The 18,532-nt window shown below is 50.4% G+C and overlaps 4 protein-coding genes across 4 annotated transcripts; 3 read left to right on the forward strand and 1 right to left on the reverse strand.

The window, feature by feature from the left end:
- Positions 1–383: 383 nt before the first annotated feature.
- BU24DRAFT_7834 (uncharacterized protein) lies at positions 384–864 on the reverse strand. Its single transcript, XM_033534630.1, has one exon. The coding sequence runs from the start codon at positions 731–733 to the stop codon at positions 470–472; it is 264 nt and encodes an 87-aa protein (XP_033389083.1). The 5' UTR covers positions 734–864; the 3' UTR covers positions 384–469.
- A 932-nt stretch (positions 865–1,796) lies between these two features.
- Positions 1,797–4,761, forward strand: BU24DRAFT_416430 (cytochrome P450). The gene is made up of 4 exons (XM_033526447.1): positions 1,797–2,506; positions 2,755–3,825; positions 3,942–3,982; positions 4,182–4,761. The coding sequence occupies exons 1-4, from the start codon at positions 2,172–2,174 to the stop codon at positions 4,328–4,330; spliced, it is 1,596 nt and encodes a 531-aa protein (XP_033389084.1). The 5' UTR covers positions 1,797–2,171; the 3' UTR covers positions 4,331–4,761.
- A 4,421-nt stretch (positions 4,762–9,182) lies between these two features.
- On the forward strand, positions 9,183–9,763 carry BU24DRAFT_7904 (uncharacterized protein). The gene has a single exon (XM_033534639.1). It carries the CDS (start codon positions 9,324–9,326, stop codon positions 9,714–9,716), a length of 393 nt encoding a protein of 130 aa, XP_033389085.1. The 5' UTR covers positions 9,183–9,323; the 3' UTR covers positions 9,717–9,763.
- Positions 9,764–11,978: 2,215 nt separating this feature from the next.
- Positions 11,979–13,829, forward strand: BU24DRAFT_7915 (uncharacterized protein). The gene is made up of 2 exons (XM_033534641.1): positions 11,979–12,065; positions 12,119–13,829. Exon 2 carries the CDS (start codon positions 12,449–12,451, stop codon positions 13,703–13,705), a length of 1,257 nt encoding a protein of 418 aa, XP_033389086.1. The 5' UTR covers positions 11,979–12,065; positions 12,119–12,448; the 3' UTR covers positions 13,706–13,829.
- The last annotated feature ends 4,703 nt before the right edge of the window (positions 13,830–18,532 follow it).

Genomic DNA, 18,532 nt, shown 5'->3' on the forward strand with positions numbered 1-18,532 from the left:
ATCGATCCGGCTTTCTTTCCATCATCTTGTACTCTGTACTCACTCTGCCGCTCTGCAATCAAACATCGATCTATCAACCCAGTCCTTTCAGCTGCTCTCTCCTGCGGTGCCTAGGGGCAAATCACGGTAACGGAACCCCACACATGCATCTCATCCATCGTAGCACAACAACTCCACACCCCAACCCCCTTTCGCTTTCCATCCAGCCACCGTTACCACGAACCGCAATGGATCCCACAATGACGAAACCACTCTTCCCCATCCCACCCCCATCCCTGCTACCCTATCTGATCTGACCTAGTACTTAGCACGTCTCGCCGCATACCAAAACCCACAAATATGAATAGCGCCATGCTCGCGTCCGCCCCGGTTTCCCCGTCCGTGTATCAATCGTACATAATGCACATTACCCACGTAAGTCCTCCTGCCAGTGCACAAAAGGTATCGGCACCGCACTCATGCTGCACCGTCACATCATCACCGTCCCACGAAAGAGAGAAAATGATGCCCCTAGTCCCCAAGCAGAAGGGGGAAACAACGCAAGATTGAACGAAATCCTGGCGGTCATGATGTAATGAATCATACCGTACAGCATCGGTGGTGCTACCTTTGTATGTATGCACATTAGACTTTCAAACCCCCGACGCGGGACGCTGGGTCCAGGGGGCAAACCAAATGGCACTAGAGACGCATTCGAACGGGAGTGCAGGTTCGCGGTGTGCGATGGTGACATTGGGACGGGAAGTTACTCCGTAGAGTGGATCTGTAAACAAGAAATGAGTGAGGGACGGGAGGACGGGATGATGCGGTGGGATGATGATGTAGTGTCGTGAAGCGTGAGATCGACTTGTTTTGCGACGTGCATTTGGCGCGTTTTAAGCGACGGGAAGGGGGGTTTTGCTTGTATTGTAGCAGACTGGCTTGAGTTGTAATGAAGGAAGTATCAAAATTCCGTACGGAGTGAATACAACATATGGATGAAGATGACTTCATTGCTACCAAGATTGAGAATTCGATGTCGGCACGCAATACCCCGTACGAAGTTCGAACTCATACAAGGGTGTGACAGAACACAGTTCCCAGCACAAGACTAGTCTCCTCAATTTCAAAAAAAGGGATAAGACAATGGGAAATTGTGAACGACGAGGATTGTCGGGTTGCGCGAACCGACTCGTAGCGTCAACGAGATAGATGGGAGAGGCCAAGAAAAGGAGGATTAGGCAATCCAAGCACAACTCTTGCGGGACGTTGTTTATGGATACTGTAGTGTTTCGTGTCTCTATGAGTAGATGAAACGAGGGCTGAAGATGTGACAGGTCGACTATCTGGATTTCTATGATAGTTGATAGTTTGGTGTTGTCGTACAGTCACGTACATGGTCCTGTTATGTGCTTATACTAAAACAGCCAACCAGGATGGAATAGGATTAGCCTCGCATTACCCACGAATAATGTCCGCCGCGTCTAGCGCGTTCATCTTCAGACGACGAGATACCTACCTAGGTACCCTGTACAGAGTACGAAGTACCGAATAGACACCTACAGGATTCTATGAACATCAAGATTTGTTCTGGGTGTCATGATGAATCGGATTTCTTGTCGATACATTAAAGGATACATGAGTACGTACGTATACGCATACCTCGGCCAGTCAAGCCATGTTCCCCACCGGCCCAACAATGTGAGCCAGTAATATATTTCCCGATTTGGTAGCGTTTAAGTCTGAGGTTATCGATAAGCCCTGTTATCAGACGATCCAGTCATAGCAAGCACGCGGGGTAGATAGTTATTCCTCAACTCCTCATACGGAGTACGGGGTATTCTGTTCCCCAATTCCTCTCATATCAACTGATCATTACCATTAATCCTTAATCGCTATAAAGAGAAATAGACGTAAAGTCGTTGAATATCATCTCCAGCATTGTCCGGATCCCCATCAATTGACCCAGTTCAACATTTCTTACCTTGAATCTCTAGCATACTTCCTTTTCTTTTCCCTCCGATATCTTCCTCCATTCTTCGTGTAGCCATCGAAACTCCTTCCCGCCTTGGGACACCAAAAGAGGATACGCCGAAAGAAGGAACCGATTCCAAGCCAATTACATCTCTCCAACCCGGGGGACGACCTGACACGCGCACCCAAGCAGATCCACGTCGCCAGGAAACAACAACATGACGTCCCCTTTACATCTCGTGCTCCTCTTCCCAGTTCTCCTATTAATTCACACACTGACTACCTACCTGCTAAACCCCCTCCGCCGTGTTCCGCCAGCGCACCCCCTCGCCCCCTTCACTCGCCTCTGGATTCTGTCTGTCCGCTGGCGAGGCATCGAGAATGCGACGCTGAAGGCCGCACATGCGCGGCTCGGGCCCGTGGTATGTCTTTCTCCGGCGGAGGTCAGCGTCAACTGCGTGGTCGGCGGTATCAGGGAGGTGTATGGGGGTGGGATGGAGAAGGGGAATGGTAGTGGGTATTGTTGGTATGGGTTCTTTGCAAACTATGGTGGGTAAGTGAGCAATGTCTTTTAGTTTTCCTTGTTCCTTTCCCTGTTGTCCTTTTGTTTGTTTGTTTGTTTGTTTTGGGGGGTTGGAAGGGTGGCAGTGGGGTGTGTGTTGGAAGGGGGAAGGAAGATGTTGTATGATTGAAGTATCCCATAGCAGTGCCCCAATGCGTTGCATCTTGCCCAATTTGTGATAAACGAGAGATGTTCCTTCGGCTGACGATATACTCCTTCCCTTTCTCGCGGATTTATAGCATCGATAACATGTTCACGATCGGAGGCAACAAGGCCCATTCTACCCGAAAGCGTATCATCAGCAACATCTACAGCAAATCCGTCGTCACCACCTCGCCTGTCCTGTTCGCACAGGTATCTGCGATTATCTACGAGCGCTTCCTGCCCCGACTTCAATCCGTCGTCTCGACCGGCGATGGGGTGTTCAACATCTACGACATCCTGCACGGCATGACCATGGACATCGTCACCGGATATATCTTCGGGCTGCAGTCGAGCTCGAATCTCGTGTCGAACCCCGAGGAGTTGACGTGGTTCCTGGGTCTGTACAACTCGCGACGGTCGTACAATTTCTGGCCACAGGAGCTCCCTCAGTGGACAGATGCGGTTCAGAAGTGGTTGGGCTACCACCTGTCGCCGCAATGGGTGGACGAGGCCAACGGCAACATCGAGAAGTGGACAATGGCTATGTGCAAGCGCGCGGCGGCCGCGATGCAGAAGTCCGACCTTAAACCTCAAGACACACCGGTGGTCTACCAGCAACTGAGGGCGGCAGTGGCCAAGGAGGCAGCGAAGATGGACAATGGTAACAACAAGATCGACGTGGACCTGACAGTCGCGTCCGAGGTGCTCGATCACCTAGCAGCAGGCTTCGACACCTCTGGCATCACTCTCACATACATCGTCCACGAGCTCTCTCGTCACCCGGAGATCCAGTCTCGGCTGCAGGAGGAGCTTCAAACCTTGTCACCACCCATCGCACTCTCCTCTGCGCCGAAGCTGCCTGACCCAAAGGTCCTGGACGCGCTTCCACTGCTCCATGCGGTGACATGGGAGACGCTGCGTCTGCACTCCGCAATTCCAGGGCCGCAACCAAGATTCACGCCGCCGCAGGGCGCCCGTCTCGGTCCGGCTGAACTGAACTACTATGTCCCCGGCAACGTGAGGGTGAGCGCGAGTGCAGGCCTCCTTCATCTGAACGAGGATGTATATGATCACGCGGAGGAATGGAGGCCGCAGAGGTGGCTGGAGGAAGTGAGCGAGGAGAAGAGGAAGGACATGGAGAGCCGTTGGTTCTGGGCCTTTGGAAGGTTAGTCGAATATCATTATTACTATAGCAGCCTGGACACCCCCTTCCCCACTCCCCTGGCTGTGAGAGACACAATGAACGGCGGAAGTTATAGAAGCTAACATATACAATTCGCAGCGGTGGTCGAATGTGCGTGGGTAGCCATTTGGCTGTTTACCGTAAGTTTCAAAAAGTCTCATATGTTGTTCCCGTCTTGAGCCGACATTTGATTCTCTTTCAGCCTGTTGTGCAGGATAAGAAAGCAGCATCAACATCACCAGCTCGATCACCTCATCCCTTTCATCTGTGATTGCTAATGCGATGCGATGCGGATGATATTGCCGTAAGCCAGTCACTAACGTGTTAGCGCGCGAACAGAAATGAAGTACATCATAGCCGCACTGTACAGCAACTATACCACCATCATTGTCGACGACACAGGCATCGAGCAGAGTGATTCGTACACTGCTCCACCCAAGAGTGACAAGTTCCTGGTAAAGTTAGTAGAACATGTGAAGACCGGGTAAACCATCCCCTCCTTCTCTAGAGCAACATCCCTCCCCCCCTCCCCGAGCAACTACTACAACCATGCCGCATCAAGGCTTGATAGCCCGTAAGCTCGCCTTGTCTAAAAGATCCGGGGGAAGGGGAGATGCCTAACCGGAGAGGGCCAAATTGAAATGTGGACCGGGAAAGCCGGTGTCGGCGGAGGCATGGTGTGCAAGGAAGTTCAGTCACGGTGCTGTTTTGTCTATTGCCAGACTGTGCCTCTTCCGTTGCCACCCCATCGAGACCTGTGATATTGAACCACGGTTGTGCTCGGTGCTTAGCGGCACGAACGGGAACAAACCGTGGGGGAGAGGCGTGGATCTAAAGCAGGTCGAGAACACAAGAACAAGAACACACGCGCACACACAGGGAGAGAAAGTGTAACGATGTGTGTGCTACCAGGCCCCGCTAGTTTTTTTGATTCGAAAATGCAAAAAGAAAAAAGATATTGTAGCGTAGCCCATTGGTTGGCTGGCAGTGTGTGAGAGCGAATAATCGCTGCTTTTGACGTAAAGAATTCCCCAATCGACAGTCTGTGATTGATTCGAAAATGTGAAAGGGAAGACCTATGCAACATCACCTGCAACGAGGGAAGTTTGTGGTCTAACTCTCTTTGCACACCATATCCTCCCTCCCTCCCTTGTGAAAAGTCTGTCAAGTCACATCTCTTTGATGCGGTCTCCGAGGAAGGAGACGGAGAGAGAGAGAGTCTGAGAGCAGCAAGTAAACTTGGCACTTTTACCCGCTTTTGATACCTACCTCACGTCGAAGGAGGGGTGGTATCATTCATTCATTCAAGGGCAAATCACGAAATGGTCCTCAAAGCAATTGCCAGCCAGCAAGGCAAACCTCGACTCGAGATGCCCTCCCTACCTAGATATTTGCATGCAGGTTTCTCAGCCCCGTGTGTCCGTAACTACGTGTAGCATTCAAAGCAGTAAAAGCAGGCAAGCAGGCAGGCGGACAGACAGGCGCTGTTGTGGTCCCACCACGCATGCGCATAACGAAATGGCCCACATAAACCCGTCGTTCCCTAACATGCACCACAGCACAGCACAGTCCAGTCCTTTCTTTGCACCACACCACTACCCACACCCACCCACCCATACACAAGCACAGCATGATCAAGAACGACCCTTCCGCATGCTGTGATCGCCGTTTCTGGGTTTCGTTGCAGGGCTACGCATGGAGAGCATTTGAGCACTGTCTTCTGTGCGGTGCGGCGCACCGAAAGGCAAGGGCTGGCTGGCTGGAATGTATGTACGTGTGTGTGTTTTGTTTCGTGGGACCACCCAGGAAGAACGACTCGAAAGATGCACGTCCGCTCTACACACACACCCGTTTAGGTGTGTCTTCTTCGAATTGAATCTGGGTTAATCCACGCTGTGGAGACATGCAATGGGACCGCGTCTAGCACTTGCATACGCTTAATGGTGCTTTAGATAGTCGAGCATCGCAACGCTCGTAGTAGAACGATTGTCGCGGCTCTACGACTCCTCCCCTTGACTTAGATAGTTACTCGTAGCGAGAGAGAGTAAGCTTAAAGCCAGGGCGGCAGATGCGTTGGCTGAGAAGATCAAAACGATGTCGGGGTCTTGGGGGCCGGCCACACACAGGAATGAGGGGCCCGGCAAGATAAAGGCAACTTTAGGGTGCGTGAAGACATTGGCTGAGGGCCGAGACGAGCCATATTGTTCGGAAGCTCCCATTCGTTCGTCGCTGATGCCGTCCTTGAGCTAGGCATATCGTCACTGAGGTGACTGATAGCGAAGATGTGTGTGAGATGCGGGCGCTGCTCCATGCTCCATGCCTAGTAGGGTTATGGATAGCTGGGAGAGGTGATATGTCGGTTCAAGACACGTCTTCTAGACAACCTTGATAGTGATCGCATGTTTGCCTGTTCGGCAAATTCTCCGACAGCATCGTTAATGAAATACATCCAGGTGTCGAAGAGTATGATCAGCTAACAAGCTTTACGCTCTATGGTTTCGTTTGTCTCTCACAGATACTTGCAAGAATGTGCACCCAAAAGCAGCACTAGCCTGCTCACCAACTAGACATACTCCTCTCAAGCATGCCCCAAACTGGACGTTGCGACAGAGCTACTCACAAGCCAGCCATTATCTGCGACCAGAGCTACACCAAGTGGAATGGCGGAGCCAGAGAACCATGTACAGACAAGGGAGCTAATGTGCGCTTGTTCAAGGCACTCAGTGACCCACCACTGGCTGGCTTCGACCTTGCAAAGCAGACCACGACCGCCAGCCATGTAAGAAAGCCTCTCAGACTGCACTCAGTAGTACAGAGTACTTAGGACAGCATATCAAAGCGACTTCTAAGAGAGAGACCGCTATATTGCAAGTCAAACGTGCAGAGCCGAAGAATCAGTAGATTGATTGACAGCGATATTAATTGAGAACCTTCGTCGTCAGCCAAGCACATTGCAAGTAGCGACTACATGTGCCGTGCTGCGAAGATGGACTATGGCGCCATGCAAGATTGGGCATGCGGGCAATCGAATGTGAGAGTACTCCGCCTTGCACTGACGTTCTGTCGAAGCGGATTAGGTGTCGTCTCGCCTCTTCTCCACAACCGCAACACAGCCAGGTTCCTCTCTAGCACCGCGCACCAGTTACCTCGGGAGCTTGGCAAATTCGAGAGCAATTGAGGGAATAGAAGCTACCATGGCGGCAGGGAGGGACGCATGTCGAAGCTCGGCCGGGTGGGGGGTTTGTCGATTTGGAGGGAGGGTGGAAAGTTGGGTCGCTTGGGCCTGCACCTGCTGGATTGGTTGACGGCAATCTACGTTGTCTCAGGTCCACATATGTAGTGGAGCAAGTAAATGCGTAAGAGGGTTCAAAGATGTTGGGTCTTTGATTAAGCCATATAACGGAATGTTGGAGGATGAATTGCGGCGTGCGGAGCAGCTTAGCAGGGAATATGCAGTAACTTCTGCAGGTACAGCAGCTGGGGCCTGGGAACAGTCGGTGGGGTGGAGAGTGCGCGAGGGATGGGGACTGTCTAAGGGTTCTTCACGGGCCCGTAAACCGAGGAAGCATTGGGCTGCAGAATGTTGTAACAGGAAGATTGCTGTGACGCGATAGAATGGGAGTGACGAAGAGGAAGGAGAAGGAGAAAGAAGCGTCGATGGCTGGAAAGTTGATTGCTGACCCGGTCTGAGAGTGCTATTAATGCCAGGGCCGGGTATATTGCCAATGGGTGGACGGGCAGGGTCAGTCACGATCGCTGACAGGCAGTCAAAACCTGGCTACGAGTACCTTCTCTGTGAGGTTCAGGCACCAGGGCAACAGCTCCAGAATACGAAGTCTCTATATACCGTGATGGTCGAGAGGGTTCCTCCAAATGGCGTCGAACATTTGACGAGGCAGACGGGTAGGGCCAGAAAATGGACCAACCCTGTCTGTTCGAACAACGAACGATGGAACGACCACGTCCAGTCTTTCAGACGCAGCCAAACCTCTTCTGTACGGAGTACGATTTATGTAAATACAGTGCGGAGTGGTAGTGTATGTGCATACATGTAGAATGCCTGCAGGATCAGAAAGCCACCAAGCTAGGGTCCAGCGTGTCGTCGAGACAGTGCCGTCTGAAAGCGCTCGCTCGAAAGAAGAAAGGTCTGTGTACTGTACGAGATAGAGATTGAAACTTGTCGGAAGCCAGGCAAATGGCTAAACGCGTAGCAAATCAGCGAGCAACGGGGATCCCGCATGGGCGTGTTTGGTTAAGTCGTCAGTCGTGACTTAGTAAGGCGGTGGGTGTCTTTTGCTGTGTAACATCGTAGAATTCTTCACGCTGTCAGCGCGCGGCCAGAAGTGGAACGTCTCAGCCTCTCTACACAGTACACAGTAACAGCATGACAGTAGACGGGCACCATCTCAAGCGGGGATCAGCATGCGTCCCAAGCGGGCTACCGGGCCATCGTGTACAAACAGCGCCTGCACAGTATTGTGAACAGCTCCTGACCAGTGGGAGCTGCTTGAAGTTGCCAGCCAACGCCACTGTGAGATTCAACGGGCGATCATGGACATGGACATGGACCTGGACAAGGACCTGGGTATGGACTTTGTTCGATGTCCCCACTATCGTTGTCACCATTTCACCATCAATCTCAATCATACGTCGTCGTCCTCCACCACATCAATACCACCACATCCACTACTACCTCTTATTAGTCTAGACTTGACTACTCCGTGCACAGTACGGAGTACGTTATATTATGCGCCTGTTTGCTTTCTCACCGCATTCAGCAACAATATATCCCACTAGACCTGATTATACTTACCTGTATTCTATTGCGCACCCTGTGGAGATCCCACAACATCATCTCTTGCTGTCTCCGTTTTCGGAACTTGCATTCTGCCGTGTGCTCCCTTGCGCTGCTCTTGGGAACTTGCCTTTGATTTTGACTCCGCCTGGCCCGCCCTGCCTTGCCTGCCTTCTTAGTCCGCCGGGTACGCAGGCGGGGATCGTTGCTGGCGACGGTTTTCGACATCACACAGTTTGTCCTTCTAATACGCCATTCATGTCCATAGAAGAAAGACCGCATGCGGAACGTCCGCACGATAGCTCAAGGTCAAGACAAAAGCACCCCATTTCTCGACTCCCCGATAGCGAACGTCTGAACAATAGACTGCTGTGTGACGTAGGAAAGCTAGCTTCTTCATGGGCGTTTTGTAAGTCGTACTTGATGCTGTCGGACGATAGCAGGTCTTCATGTACGGAGTAATAGTAGTAGAAAGTGCTCCAGCCCTTTAAAAAGCCCCGAGCACTTCGTAAGCAATGCTACATACAACTGGGTGTGAGTCTATGTGTCCACCGCCATGTGCGCAGATGTGCCATGCGTACCACCCCCGTGGCCAGCATCGTGCGGCCGGAATGGAGTGAAGTAGGTCATGACCCCATCGTTTTATAATTTTTATCGTGAATAAGAGTGTTACGGCCCAGAGGAACATGCCTCAAAGTGGGAGGCGGCGTGGATGTTGCTCAGATATTGGGCGCCAATCGCGAGTTATATACGATGGTCTTTCGAGTAAAGTGGTTGCAATGGCTAAATTCCGATTGCTGTTTGGATGTTTCGCCAGCCTGTGCCTCTACCCTTTTCATCCACCCTGTGTGTCTCCGCAACCTATTGCTTGGAAACCCATGTCCCTTGTAACCAGCGCAGCCCTGGGAAAGCCCTGGAGGCCCTGGACAGCGCCCATACCATCCCCCCGACCCTGGGATTGCCGTTCAATGGGACGCACGACCGAAAGGCTCTATAGCATCCATGCGCTGCCGCAAACCGATTCCGCTTGTGCATCAGAAGACGCTTCTCTCTGCATGGGGCCCCTCGCCGTAGTATAATGTGACAGGCGGTTGATTGACTCCGTTCTACTTCAAAACAGGCCTTGGCTGGAAGCTCTACCTCCGCCGGGCAAGTGCTTGACATATAGAAGCCTCAATCTGCACTTTGTTTCGGACCCTTCTGGCGTTTCCTATCTTCCCTGTCCCCGCCCCGCCGTGTAGCTCTCTCCGATTCCAGATGTACGTCAGCGGGCTGGATGAGCTTCCTTACTTGACCGCGTTCCCGGCATTGCGTTGACCACACACCATTCTGTCGTTCCCGTCCCATCTCGGCGTAATACCGCTATCACGGCCACTGCCCAGACAGTTGAAGGAAAGAAAGAAGTGGATTACACTTGAGCAGGAAGAGGAGCCGAGCGGAGACCGTCACGTCCAAAGGAGAACGAAGATCAAGAGGAACACTACGGACCGAAGGAGAGAGCTAGGCTCAGATTACTTGTTGTGTTGAGAAGAGGAAGGTTGAAGAGTAGGCGAATTCTCACTGGTTGGAATAAACTTGCACTACTGGCCGCAAACGACCACGACGATTACCGGTGCTCGTGCACTTAGCTCCTGAAAGTCGGTAACGACGACGTTCTGGGCGGAGATTACTAGAGCTCGCAGCCGTTGAGCACCTGCTTAGACGCGATCGTGGCGAACCTGGCGTCGGAGGCTTCCAGTAGCGGCGACAGGCCATAGGACGACTGCGGAGAGGCCGGCGAGCTGTAGCGCTCCTGAAGCAGATCATCCGGTACGCCCACTAAGCTTAATACCCTCTGCGCCTGGAGCAGAGCTACTGTCGCTTTCGTCTCTCTATTGTTCACTCTCGATTCTTGCGAAGCAAATTGCTCTGTTCACCCTCATATTTTCCTTCGACCCGGCAGTCACGCGCCCGGTGCTGCGATTTTTCCAAATTTATTTCTATCCACCTGTTTTCTGTTGGGCCTCACACCACTGCTGGACATCGTGGAGCGTGGAACCCGAGTTCTGCTTGTGCAATTCTACCATTTCCCGTCGATCAGTGACAAAACCTTGGTTCATCCTGTGGATTGCTTCGGCCAGCGGCGGGACACAGACATAATTGGAAGATTTGCTATGCAAAGTGGCTGAGAGTGAGTCTGAGGCATCCCGCGTGACAACTGGAACGTCTGGAAAGTCCGGGCAGCCTAGCTGGTCTTGATTGGAAGCACGATTAGATTCGAACCTGATCATTGTTCGGGAAGTAGAAAGAAAGTGCGTGTGTCGCTGACACTGCGCCCGGATAGGACGACATACTTTGTCGAGGACAGTGACTTGACTGTAAGAGGAATTAAGTGCACATTGATTCCTGGTACGGGTAACGGAGGGGACTAAGGCAATCCCCGCTGACGATCCAAGGTTGGGCAGGTTTCAATCAGAGGCAGGCGGGAATTGAGGTGGGAAGTTCCTGATTAGGGAGAAAAGAGAGAGGGAAATTGCAGAGGGAGTGTGTGAGTGTGAAAGTGAGAGAGAGAGAGAGAGAGAGAGAGAGAGAGAGAGAGAGGAAGGTGTGTGAGAGAGTGCGAGAGAGAGAGAGGTGGGTGAGTGTGTGTAGCTACAAAGCTTTGTTTCTTGAAGGGACGTTGTGGAGGGTGCAGGTATTGAAGGAGAGGAGCAAAGAGTGAACGTCCGACTTCGTGCTTAGTCAGTCAATCATTCACTCTCTCTCACTCACTCCATTCATTCACTCACTCTCACTCGCCCAATCATTCATTCACTCGCTCAATCACCGCCAAGGTAAGAAAGAGTCTCTCTGTGTGTGTGTACTTCTTTCCTTTTCATCTGGAAAATTACACCACCAAACACGACACGAAGACACGACGACACGACATCACGGCGACACGGCGACACGACGTCACGGGGCTCGATAGCAACTTCAACTTCGTTCCAAAAGTCCCAGAGTATCCACGTCCGAGGTATCCAATTGTCTAAGGCTCAGGTACCAGAACTTATTCTTCAGTTCACAGCACTCCAGTCCCGGATCGGCGGAATATTTTATCCCAACATACTTTCAGCACACAATTACCATTACGCTCGCCACACAATTCACCTTGCCACTTCACCGAAAGGTTTCTGCAATCTCGTAGCCGCTGGAGAGAATCATCGACAGCCTAAAACGTCCACAGCACCGGAACTCAATCCTATATATTGACGAACAGAAAAAGAATATCTTCATCAAGGGGAAAATGTTGAGCTTATAGGTCAAGGCGTCCACAACCGATACGGAAAGACAATCCCCATCTCCGAAAGATTGATCCAGAAGGGGAATAATCAATTGACACTTTTCACTGATTGATCGCTGTGCTGGGTAAGGCCAGGAACCGAACCATACTTTCAACGACGAAACTCAACGTACGCATGACACTTTTCAAGATCTCTCATCATTGGCTAATCAACGCTGGCAGTGACTCTTCGCGCCCGAGGTTTTTCGAACCGCTGGATTTCAGATATATTAGACCGACCACCCTGCCCCATATTCACAAAAATAACCCCTTCCCCCCTCCTAGCATCGCAACTTCTCAATCTCCAACATCAACCTGTGGTTTGAACCACTACCCTACGTTCCATCTGATCGGCCTTTTGCCTATAGAGCGTCCAGATCGAATCCAGATCGAACCATCGGTACCATATCATAGTACCTTTCCAACCAGTACCATCCCAACAACATCCAGCCCCATCTATCAACATCCAATCAATATCATCAACATCATATCAACATCATCAACATCATCGATATGTTCTCTCAGCAAGCAACCTACTACCAGCAGGCTGCAGCCGCAATGCCAATGGCAACATCTGCAGCCGGATCGGCAACCGTTGCTATGCCTCATCACTTCCGCAAGGAAGATGTCTTCCTGAACATTCGCCAAGAACCCAGGGAGGCATTGATGACCACTGCTGGAAAGGAGAAGGCACGAAAGCCAGTGGATCCACCGCCCATCATACAACTCACCATCAAAGAACAGACAGATCCACCCCGCCACTACCTTCAAAGCCCATATCTGTTCATGTGCGCAAGCTTATGGGAAGCAGAAAGGGATCAAGCATACGACACCGCGACCAGCTCGCTATCAGGCTCACTGGTCTCTTCATTGCATCGTCTCAAGGATACGGACAATAAGGACGGTGCATTCTTCGTGTTTGGTGACATCTCCGTCAAGGTCCAAGGCAATTTTCGCTTGCATTTCAGTCTCTTCGATTTGCATAAAGAGACCCACGAGGTGCAATACCTTGGCTCAATCACTTCCGAACCGTTCAAGGTACTGCTTCAGAAGGACTTCAAAGGCATGGACGAGTCAACCTATCTGTCTCGTGCGTTCTCTGATCAGGGTGTACGGTTAAGGCTTCGGAAAGAGCCCAGAGCTACCATGGGCAATAAGCGAAGCTTTGCATATGCTATGGGCACGCCACCCTCAAATCCTCCCATTCAACCTAATCACTATGGTGGTTACGACGACCATGTGAGCAAAAGGCATCGCATCGGGGATCAGAACGACTACGCCAATGCATTTCCAACAAGCAATGGATTCCCCACAAGCAATACATTTGCTACAACCAGTGGATTTCCCACGACCAATGCATATGCCACAACCAGTGGATTTCCCACGGCCAATGCATATGCTACAACCAGTGGATTTCCCACTACCAATGCATATGTAACAACCGGTGCATTTCCCACGACCAATGCATATGCTACAAGCTACCCGGCACAGACTCCAAGCCTGCCTGCGCCTTACAACATGCGTCAATCCTATCCAAACTATGTCGCTATGGCTGGATCACCATATCAGTTCCGCCAGAACATAAGCTCAAACGATGCGCTTCTTCAGGCTTCTGCCAGTATGAGTCTTTCTAGTGCGCTGACTAGTGCGCTCACTGAGTCCATCATCCCAGACCCATTGCAAACACCACCGCAGCAATCACAGCAACAACACCAGCAACACCCACAGCAAGGGTTTTCGAACATGTACACAGCATACAATTACTCATGACGTGGCGCAACGTCATCCACTGAGGCTGAGAATGAACAGTCTCAGGTCGCGTCTTTCGAGGAAACCAGACCTTTCGCAGCGTCTAGTCCTTGACCTCTGATCAGCTGCAGGGCTTTTGCGGTGGTCTCTGCAGTATGTTTGCATTATATCCACGAGCTACTTTGTTGTCCACTCCTCTGCGGCTCAAGCTCGATCTCTTCTTTCGAGACATTGGTTGCCCCTGGCGGCACCAAGCCTCTGTGTGAGGTCAAAGGCGTACCTGCAAGCTCTTTTGGCATTTTGTGTTGTTACTGTTGATTCTCAAGGAAGCTGCATCTGTGCGCTCTTTGAAGAGTTTTAGATCTTGCTTGAAGGCGCAACACACGCTCCTCTGCTTGCGCTTCCGCGCAGAGGTAACATCGTGCCTGTGTCCGTACCCGTGTGCTCCCATACCCCGGTTCTCCATTGTTGCCCGTAGTTATTCTTTTGTAATATTAGTCATCTAATAAATCGGAGTTTTTACATTTTCTCCCAAAAAAAACCTTTCTTATTCTGACATGTGATGTGTCCTGTGATGATCTTGGAAGTGTCGAGGTCGAACTGATCGCTCCGATTTTGTCGAACATGCAAGGTGCTTCCACTATCGTCTTCAAGATGTACGTCCAGCGGTAGGTATGAGATGCCCCCTTAGTGATACGCAAGATATACGTTTAACGATAGGAAGGCGATGTCGTACGCCCGACAGAATAGAATGAAGGAGAATGGGAAAAAAGTTGTATTCGACAAGACCTCTCCCCTGTCCACAAAGGAAGGGAAGAAGATAGGTTTCTTGGGTTCTCCCAAGAAAAGAGATCATAAGAATAGTCGACTCTACTCTCTGAAGGCATGATACAATTCACAAGCAGGCAGACTGCCACCCTTATATAACCTTCAAGAGAGAAAAATAACGGATCCCCGTCTACATTCCCAACTGGTTCGAACCTCTCAACCTTTCCTCCCATTACCACAAACTTCATAACCACATGATAAATCTATGAAGCCCTTCAACTTTGTCACTCAATATAACTTAGTACCAGAGGTGAATGCCCGAGTCGAACCAGAGGTGAAGAGGCCCCGACGGCCATTGAGGTAGATAAAGAGCATCTCCTGGGAACACGCATGGCAAAGAGAGGTAGATGGGATTCCCAAGTGACTCGATATGACGAGAAGTGTACCCGCCGATGTCGTTCAACGTAAAACCTGGCCGAGTGGGCTGACAAATGGATTACATTGCAGTGAAGTGAGTGTCTCTGAGGATGTTAGCAATTGGATCCCGCAGGTAAGTCAAGAAGAGAGAATATCCAGAGTTTCCTATCCCAGAGTGTAGATCAAGAGAACGAGAATGGGGAATCCAATCCATCAGTGCATCACTCCCCATATACCATGAGACGTCTCGTCCAGTATCTCACTAGCAGCTACCGTTCCATGTCCAGCTAGTCGATCAAATGATTCGTCCGGACGTCTTTCCGTACTAACCAAAAAGCTTCCAGACGACGACGATTCCTTGACCGCCGCGCAATCTTCACCTTTTAAAAGATTAGAGCCTCTCTAAAGCGTGTTACCAGCACCTTGTTGTCCTGTATCCAGCTCCCTGTCTACCTACACATATTCCCCAGATGTCCAGCGGAGGGCGGAAGCTAGGCGGAGAGGAGTGGCTCATTGTGCGACCATTCGAGCTCAACGAACCGGAAATTGACACAGGAAGCGGCGGAACGTCCGAACTAAGAAGAGGTGAGGCCAATCGCAAAGCTGAAACGCAGGCTGAAGTACGACTGCTCCGGAAGGGGGCGGATAGCAGGCTCAGGAGGATCCATATACGCTGGAGGAGCTTCGATCTAGTTGAAGCAGGTGGTGTGAGTGAGTCGAACTGAACTTTTGTTCATCCTGCTGAGCTGTGAGAACGGTGGCTGTGGTGCTCTGGGAGGGGGTGAGGTCAACCATAGGGCGGAATGGGTCGAACATACACTGTAGACGACCCGATCTGGTTGGACCATGTGGAGAAGGTGAGCCGATCTGGACTCTTGTTCATCCTGCCAAGCTGTGAGAAAGTTGGTAGTGGAACTTGTAGAGACAAGCTCAACTACAGGGCTGAAGAGATTGTATGAGCACGATTGCTTTCGCTTGAGACGACTTTGGGTATTGAGATGGTGCAGGAGGCACCTCACTCCTGTTGAGACAGGTCGGGAAGAGAGGAATACTTGCTCGTCTTACTGACCGTGGGAGCATCAAGACTCCATCTGCATGGGGCGAACTGGAGATCTGAGAATATAGGTACGTGGGAGGATCGGTCGAAAGCAGAATGTTCGTCCGTCGTGCTGAACTGGAGCAAAACGATCGCGGCGATAAGAGGGAGTAGGCTGAAACGTTAGAGCCTGCGGAGTTTCCTTGGTAGAGATAGTGCTATTGCCGCACTCTGACCGACAGATTAGGAGAAAATTGAATGCTTTGCGTTGGAACGGTAGGGTCTAGCATCTTCATAGGCAATTGGAAGTTTCGGAGGCTACATTGCTTGGAGAGACAAGAATAGGGTATGGGATCTTACAGAGGTTTCATGGTAGAGACAGTTCTGCTATGCCAACTTGAGGCAAGTTGATTCGGAGATTGGAGAGCAGGAGACCATGGAAGTATTCTAGAAATTGTGAAAACAATATCTGCATGGGGAACCAGAGATTTAAGAGCCACAACGCTTAAAGAATAAGAAGGGGCGGAAGAGCTTGCAGAGATCTCGTGGTAGAGACAGTAATGCTGTGCAAAGTTGGTTTGAAAGATCAGAATATCGTTGAATAGTCTTGGCATGGTAGTAGCCAGAACTTTGATTGGGCAGTAAAGGCTCTGGATTCTACATTGCTTGAAGAGAGAAAGGACGTGAGGGGAGTACTTCTCGGTCGATTGGAAGACTGGAAGATTAGGTGACGGTTACAGCCATCAACATCATCACATGAACAGCCTTTCCTGAACTTGAAAGACATCCAACGAATTATCCTGACCTTGAATGGCGAATGTTCAATATCAAAATATCTAATCTTCGTTGGAAAGCTTTCTAGGTCATGGAGTAAAGAAATAGCATAGCAAGAGAGAGCAACCCTATCCACCTCCCAGTTTCCCAATCGACCAATAGTACATAATTACAGAGTCCAAAGGTCAGATACATTGCTGTGGCGGTACATGGAATCAGTCGATTAGGGCATGGATTAAATGGGTGGCATCCATGACTCGGGCATTTTCACGTCGCCTTTCCAGATCCATCTAGATGGACAAGGAACCCATCCCAAGCCAGATGTCTCACGGACATTGGCAAAATCCATTCTCGAAGTACCCATATGCTGCAAACACCGTGCACAACACCGTGCTATCAGGTGCAAACCCTAGAAGATGAAGTACAATATTCGCCTGAATAAGTCACAGATCATTGAAACCAAAGCAAAACATACTCAATTGCGCCATACCTGCTGCCTTGGACTTGACGGATCCCCCACCCGTCGGACCCAAGGGGGCGGGTCTTGAAGAAATTCTCCTTCCAACTGCTGACCAGGGACCGGTCGACCTTCGGTGCAGAGGCAACGAATGCTCGGACAGATCGTCAGCAATTTATGCGATGAAACGCCAGTCAGAATACATTTGGATGCCTACATTGAGTCAATACATCCCTTTTTTCCCTTTTTTAAATTTTTTTTTTTTGAATAGGGCATAAATTAGTCTACCACAATTACTTCTGTCCAGCACTCGCGCTTCCGGACTGATTAGCTTGCAAGAGGATATTGCAACATTTACTTGGATATGTCACCTTGAAAAACTACGCAGGAATCTACAACTCATTTAGTAGAATACAAATCAAATACAAAATTAAGCCGAGCATACGATTTTTTAATTGCACGTCCCACCAGAAACTATAAATAATTACTCTGCAATTTCACACTGAAATGCCCTACAGGTAGAAGCATTCCCGATGAATCCACCACCGCCGAAAATGGCAGTCCATCAGCCGGCTTGTATCTGTTAGTTCCACCAAATGTGGCCGCTACATTTTAGATACTCGTTTGATACCGTGGCCATTTGAACAAGGTGGCTCCAATCGATATGCCTATCGAATCTGCTGTCAATGATCTGGCCAACGATACTGGAACCGCTGACATCAACATCGATCGTTCTTTGGACGCAGCTGCAGCTACAATTTAACTACTTCGGCTCAGCCATAACCCGAGAAAAAGATTTCATCCCCAATGTGTAAACTCGCATCCATTACCTACCAGAAGTAGTTCACGTACTCTAAATGCGGGCACCGTGCTGTAAGCCACAGGCCAAAACTGATCCAGATCTTGCGCGCGCCCTTAGCCCATCACATATTCAATGGCTCAGTAACGCCACTTTTCATTTCGTCCAATCGCAAAAACCGCGCCACAAGCAGATTATCTGGAATGGCCAAAGTACACAGGCGCAACGTACAGCTTCTGTCGAATCGCAGTGTCCTTGCATACGTACCTCGTATGGTGTCTTCAAGTCGAATACATCACCAATGCCTGCAAGCCACTCAGAACGTCGCTATTTGGCATCATGTCAGGCTAGCGAGCCTGGCTCCCTCGATGGACTGTGACGTACAAGAACCCGCAAAGCCACGCGTCGTGGCGCTACAAAATACATCTGTAAAATGGAGTAAAAATATAACTATATATTCAATTGACTGATTTCTTCTGGCTTGCTTGTCTCGAGAACCAGACCTTCTGCTGTAAAACGACATTATTGTACGTATGCGTATATGCGTGAGAGAGTAATCCCACCCTCCTTCGTCAATTCACCACAAGCCCGTCGATC

This window comes from Aaosphaeria arxii, assembly GCF_010015735.1.
Source record: "Aaosphaeria arxii CBS 175.79 unplaced genomic scaffold BU24scaffold_1, whole genome shotgun sequence".
Taxonomy (NCBI): domain Eukaryota; kingdom Fungi; phylum Ascomycota; class Dothideomycetes; order Pleosporales; genus Aaosphaeria; species Aaosphaeria arxii.

Coding starts and splice junctions, on each gene's coding strand:
- BU24DRAFT_7904 (XM_033534639.1), top strand. CDS start 9,324: ATGCCTCAAAGTGGGAGGCGGCGTGGATGTTGCTCAGATATTGGGCGC.
- BU24DRAFT_7834 (XM_033534630.1), bottom strand. CDS start 733: ATGTCACCATCGCACACCGCGAACCTGCACTCCCGTTCGAATGCGTCT.
- BU24DRAFT_416430 (XM_033526447.1), top strand. CDS start 2,172: ATGACGTCCCCTTTACATCTCGTGCTCCTCTTCCCAGTTCTCCTATTA. Junction 3,826..3,941: donor TGGTTCTGGGCCTTTGGAAG/GTTAGTCGAATA, acceptor TACAATTCGCAG/CGGTGGTCGAATGTGCGTGG. Junction 3,983..4,181: donor TAGCCATTTGGCTGTTTACC/GTAAGTTTCAAA, acceptor GCGCGCGAACAG/AAATGAAGTACATCATAGCC.
- BU24DRAFT_7915 (XM_033534641.1), top strand. CDS start 12,449: ATGTTCTCTCAGCAAGCAACCTACTACCAGCAGGCTGCAGCCGCAATG.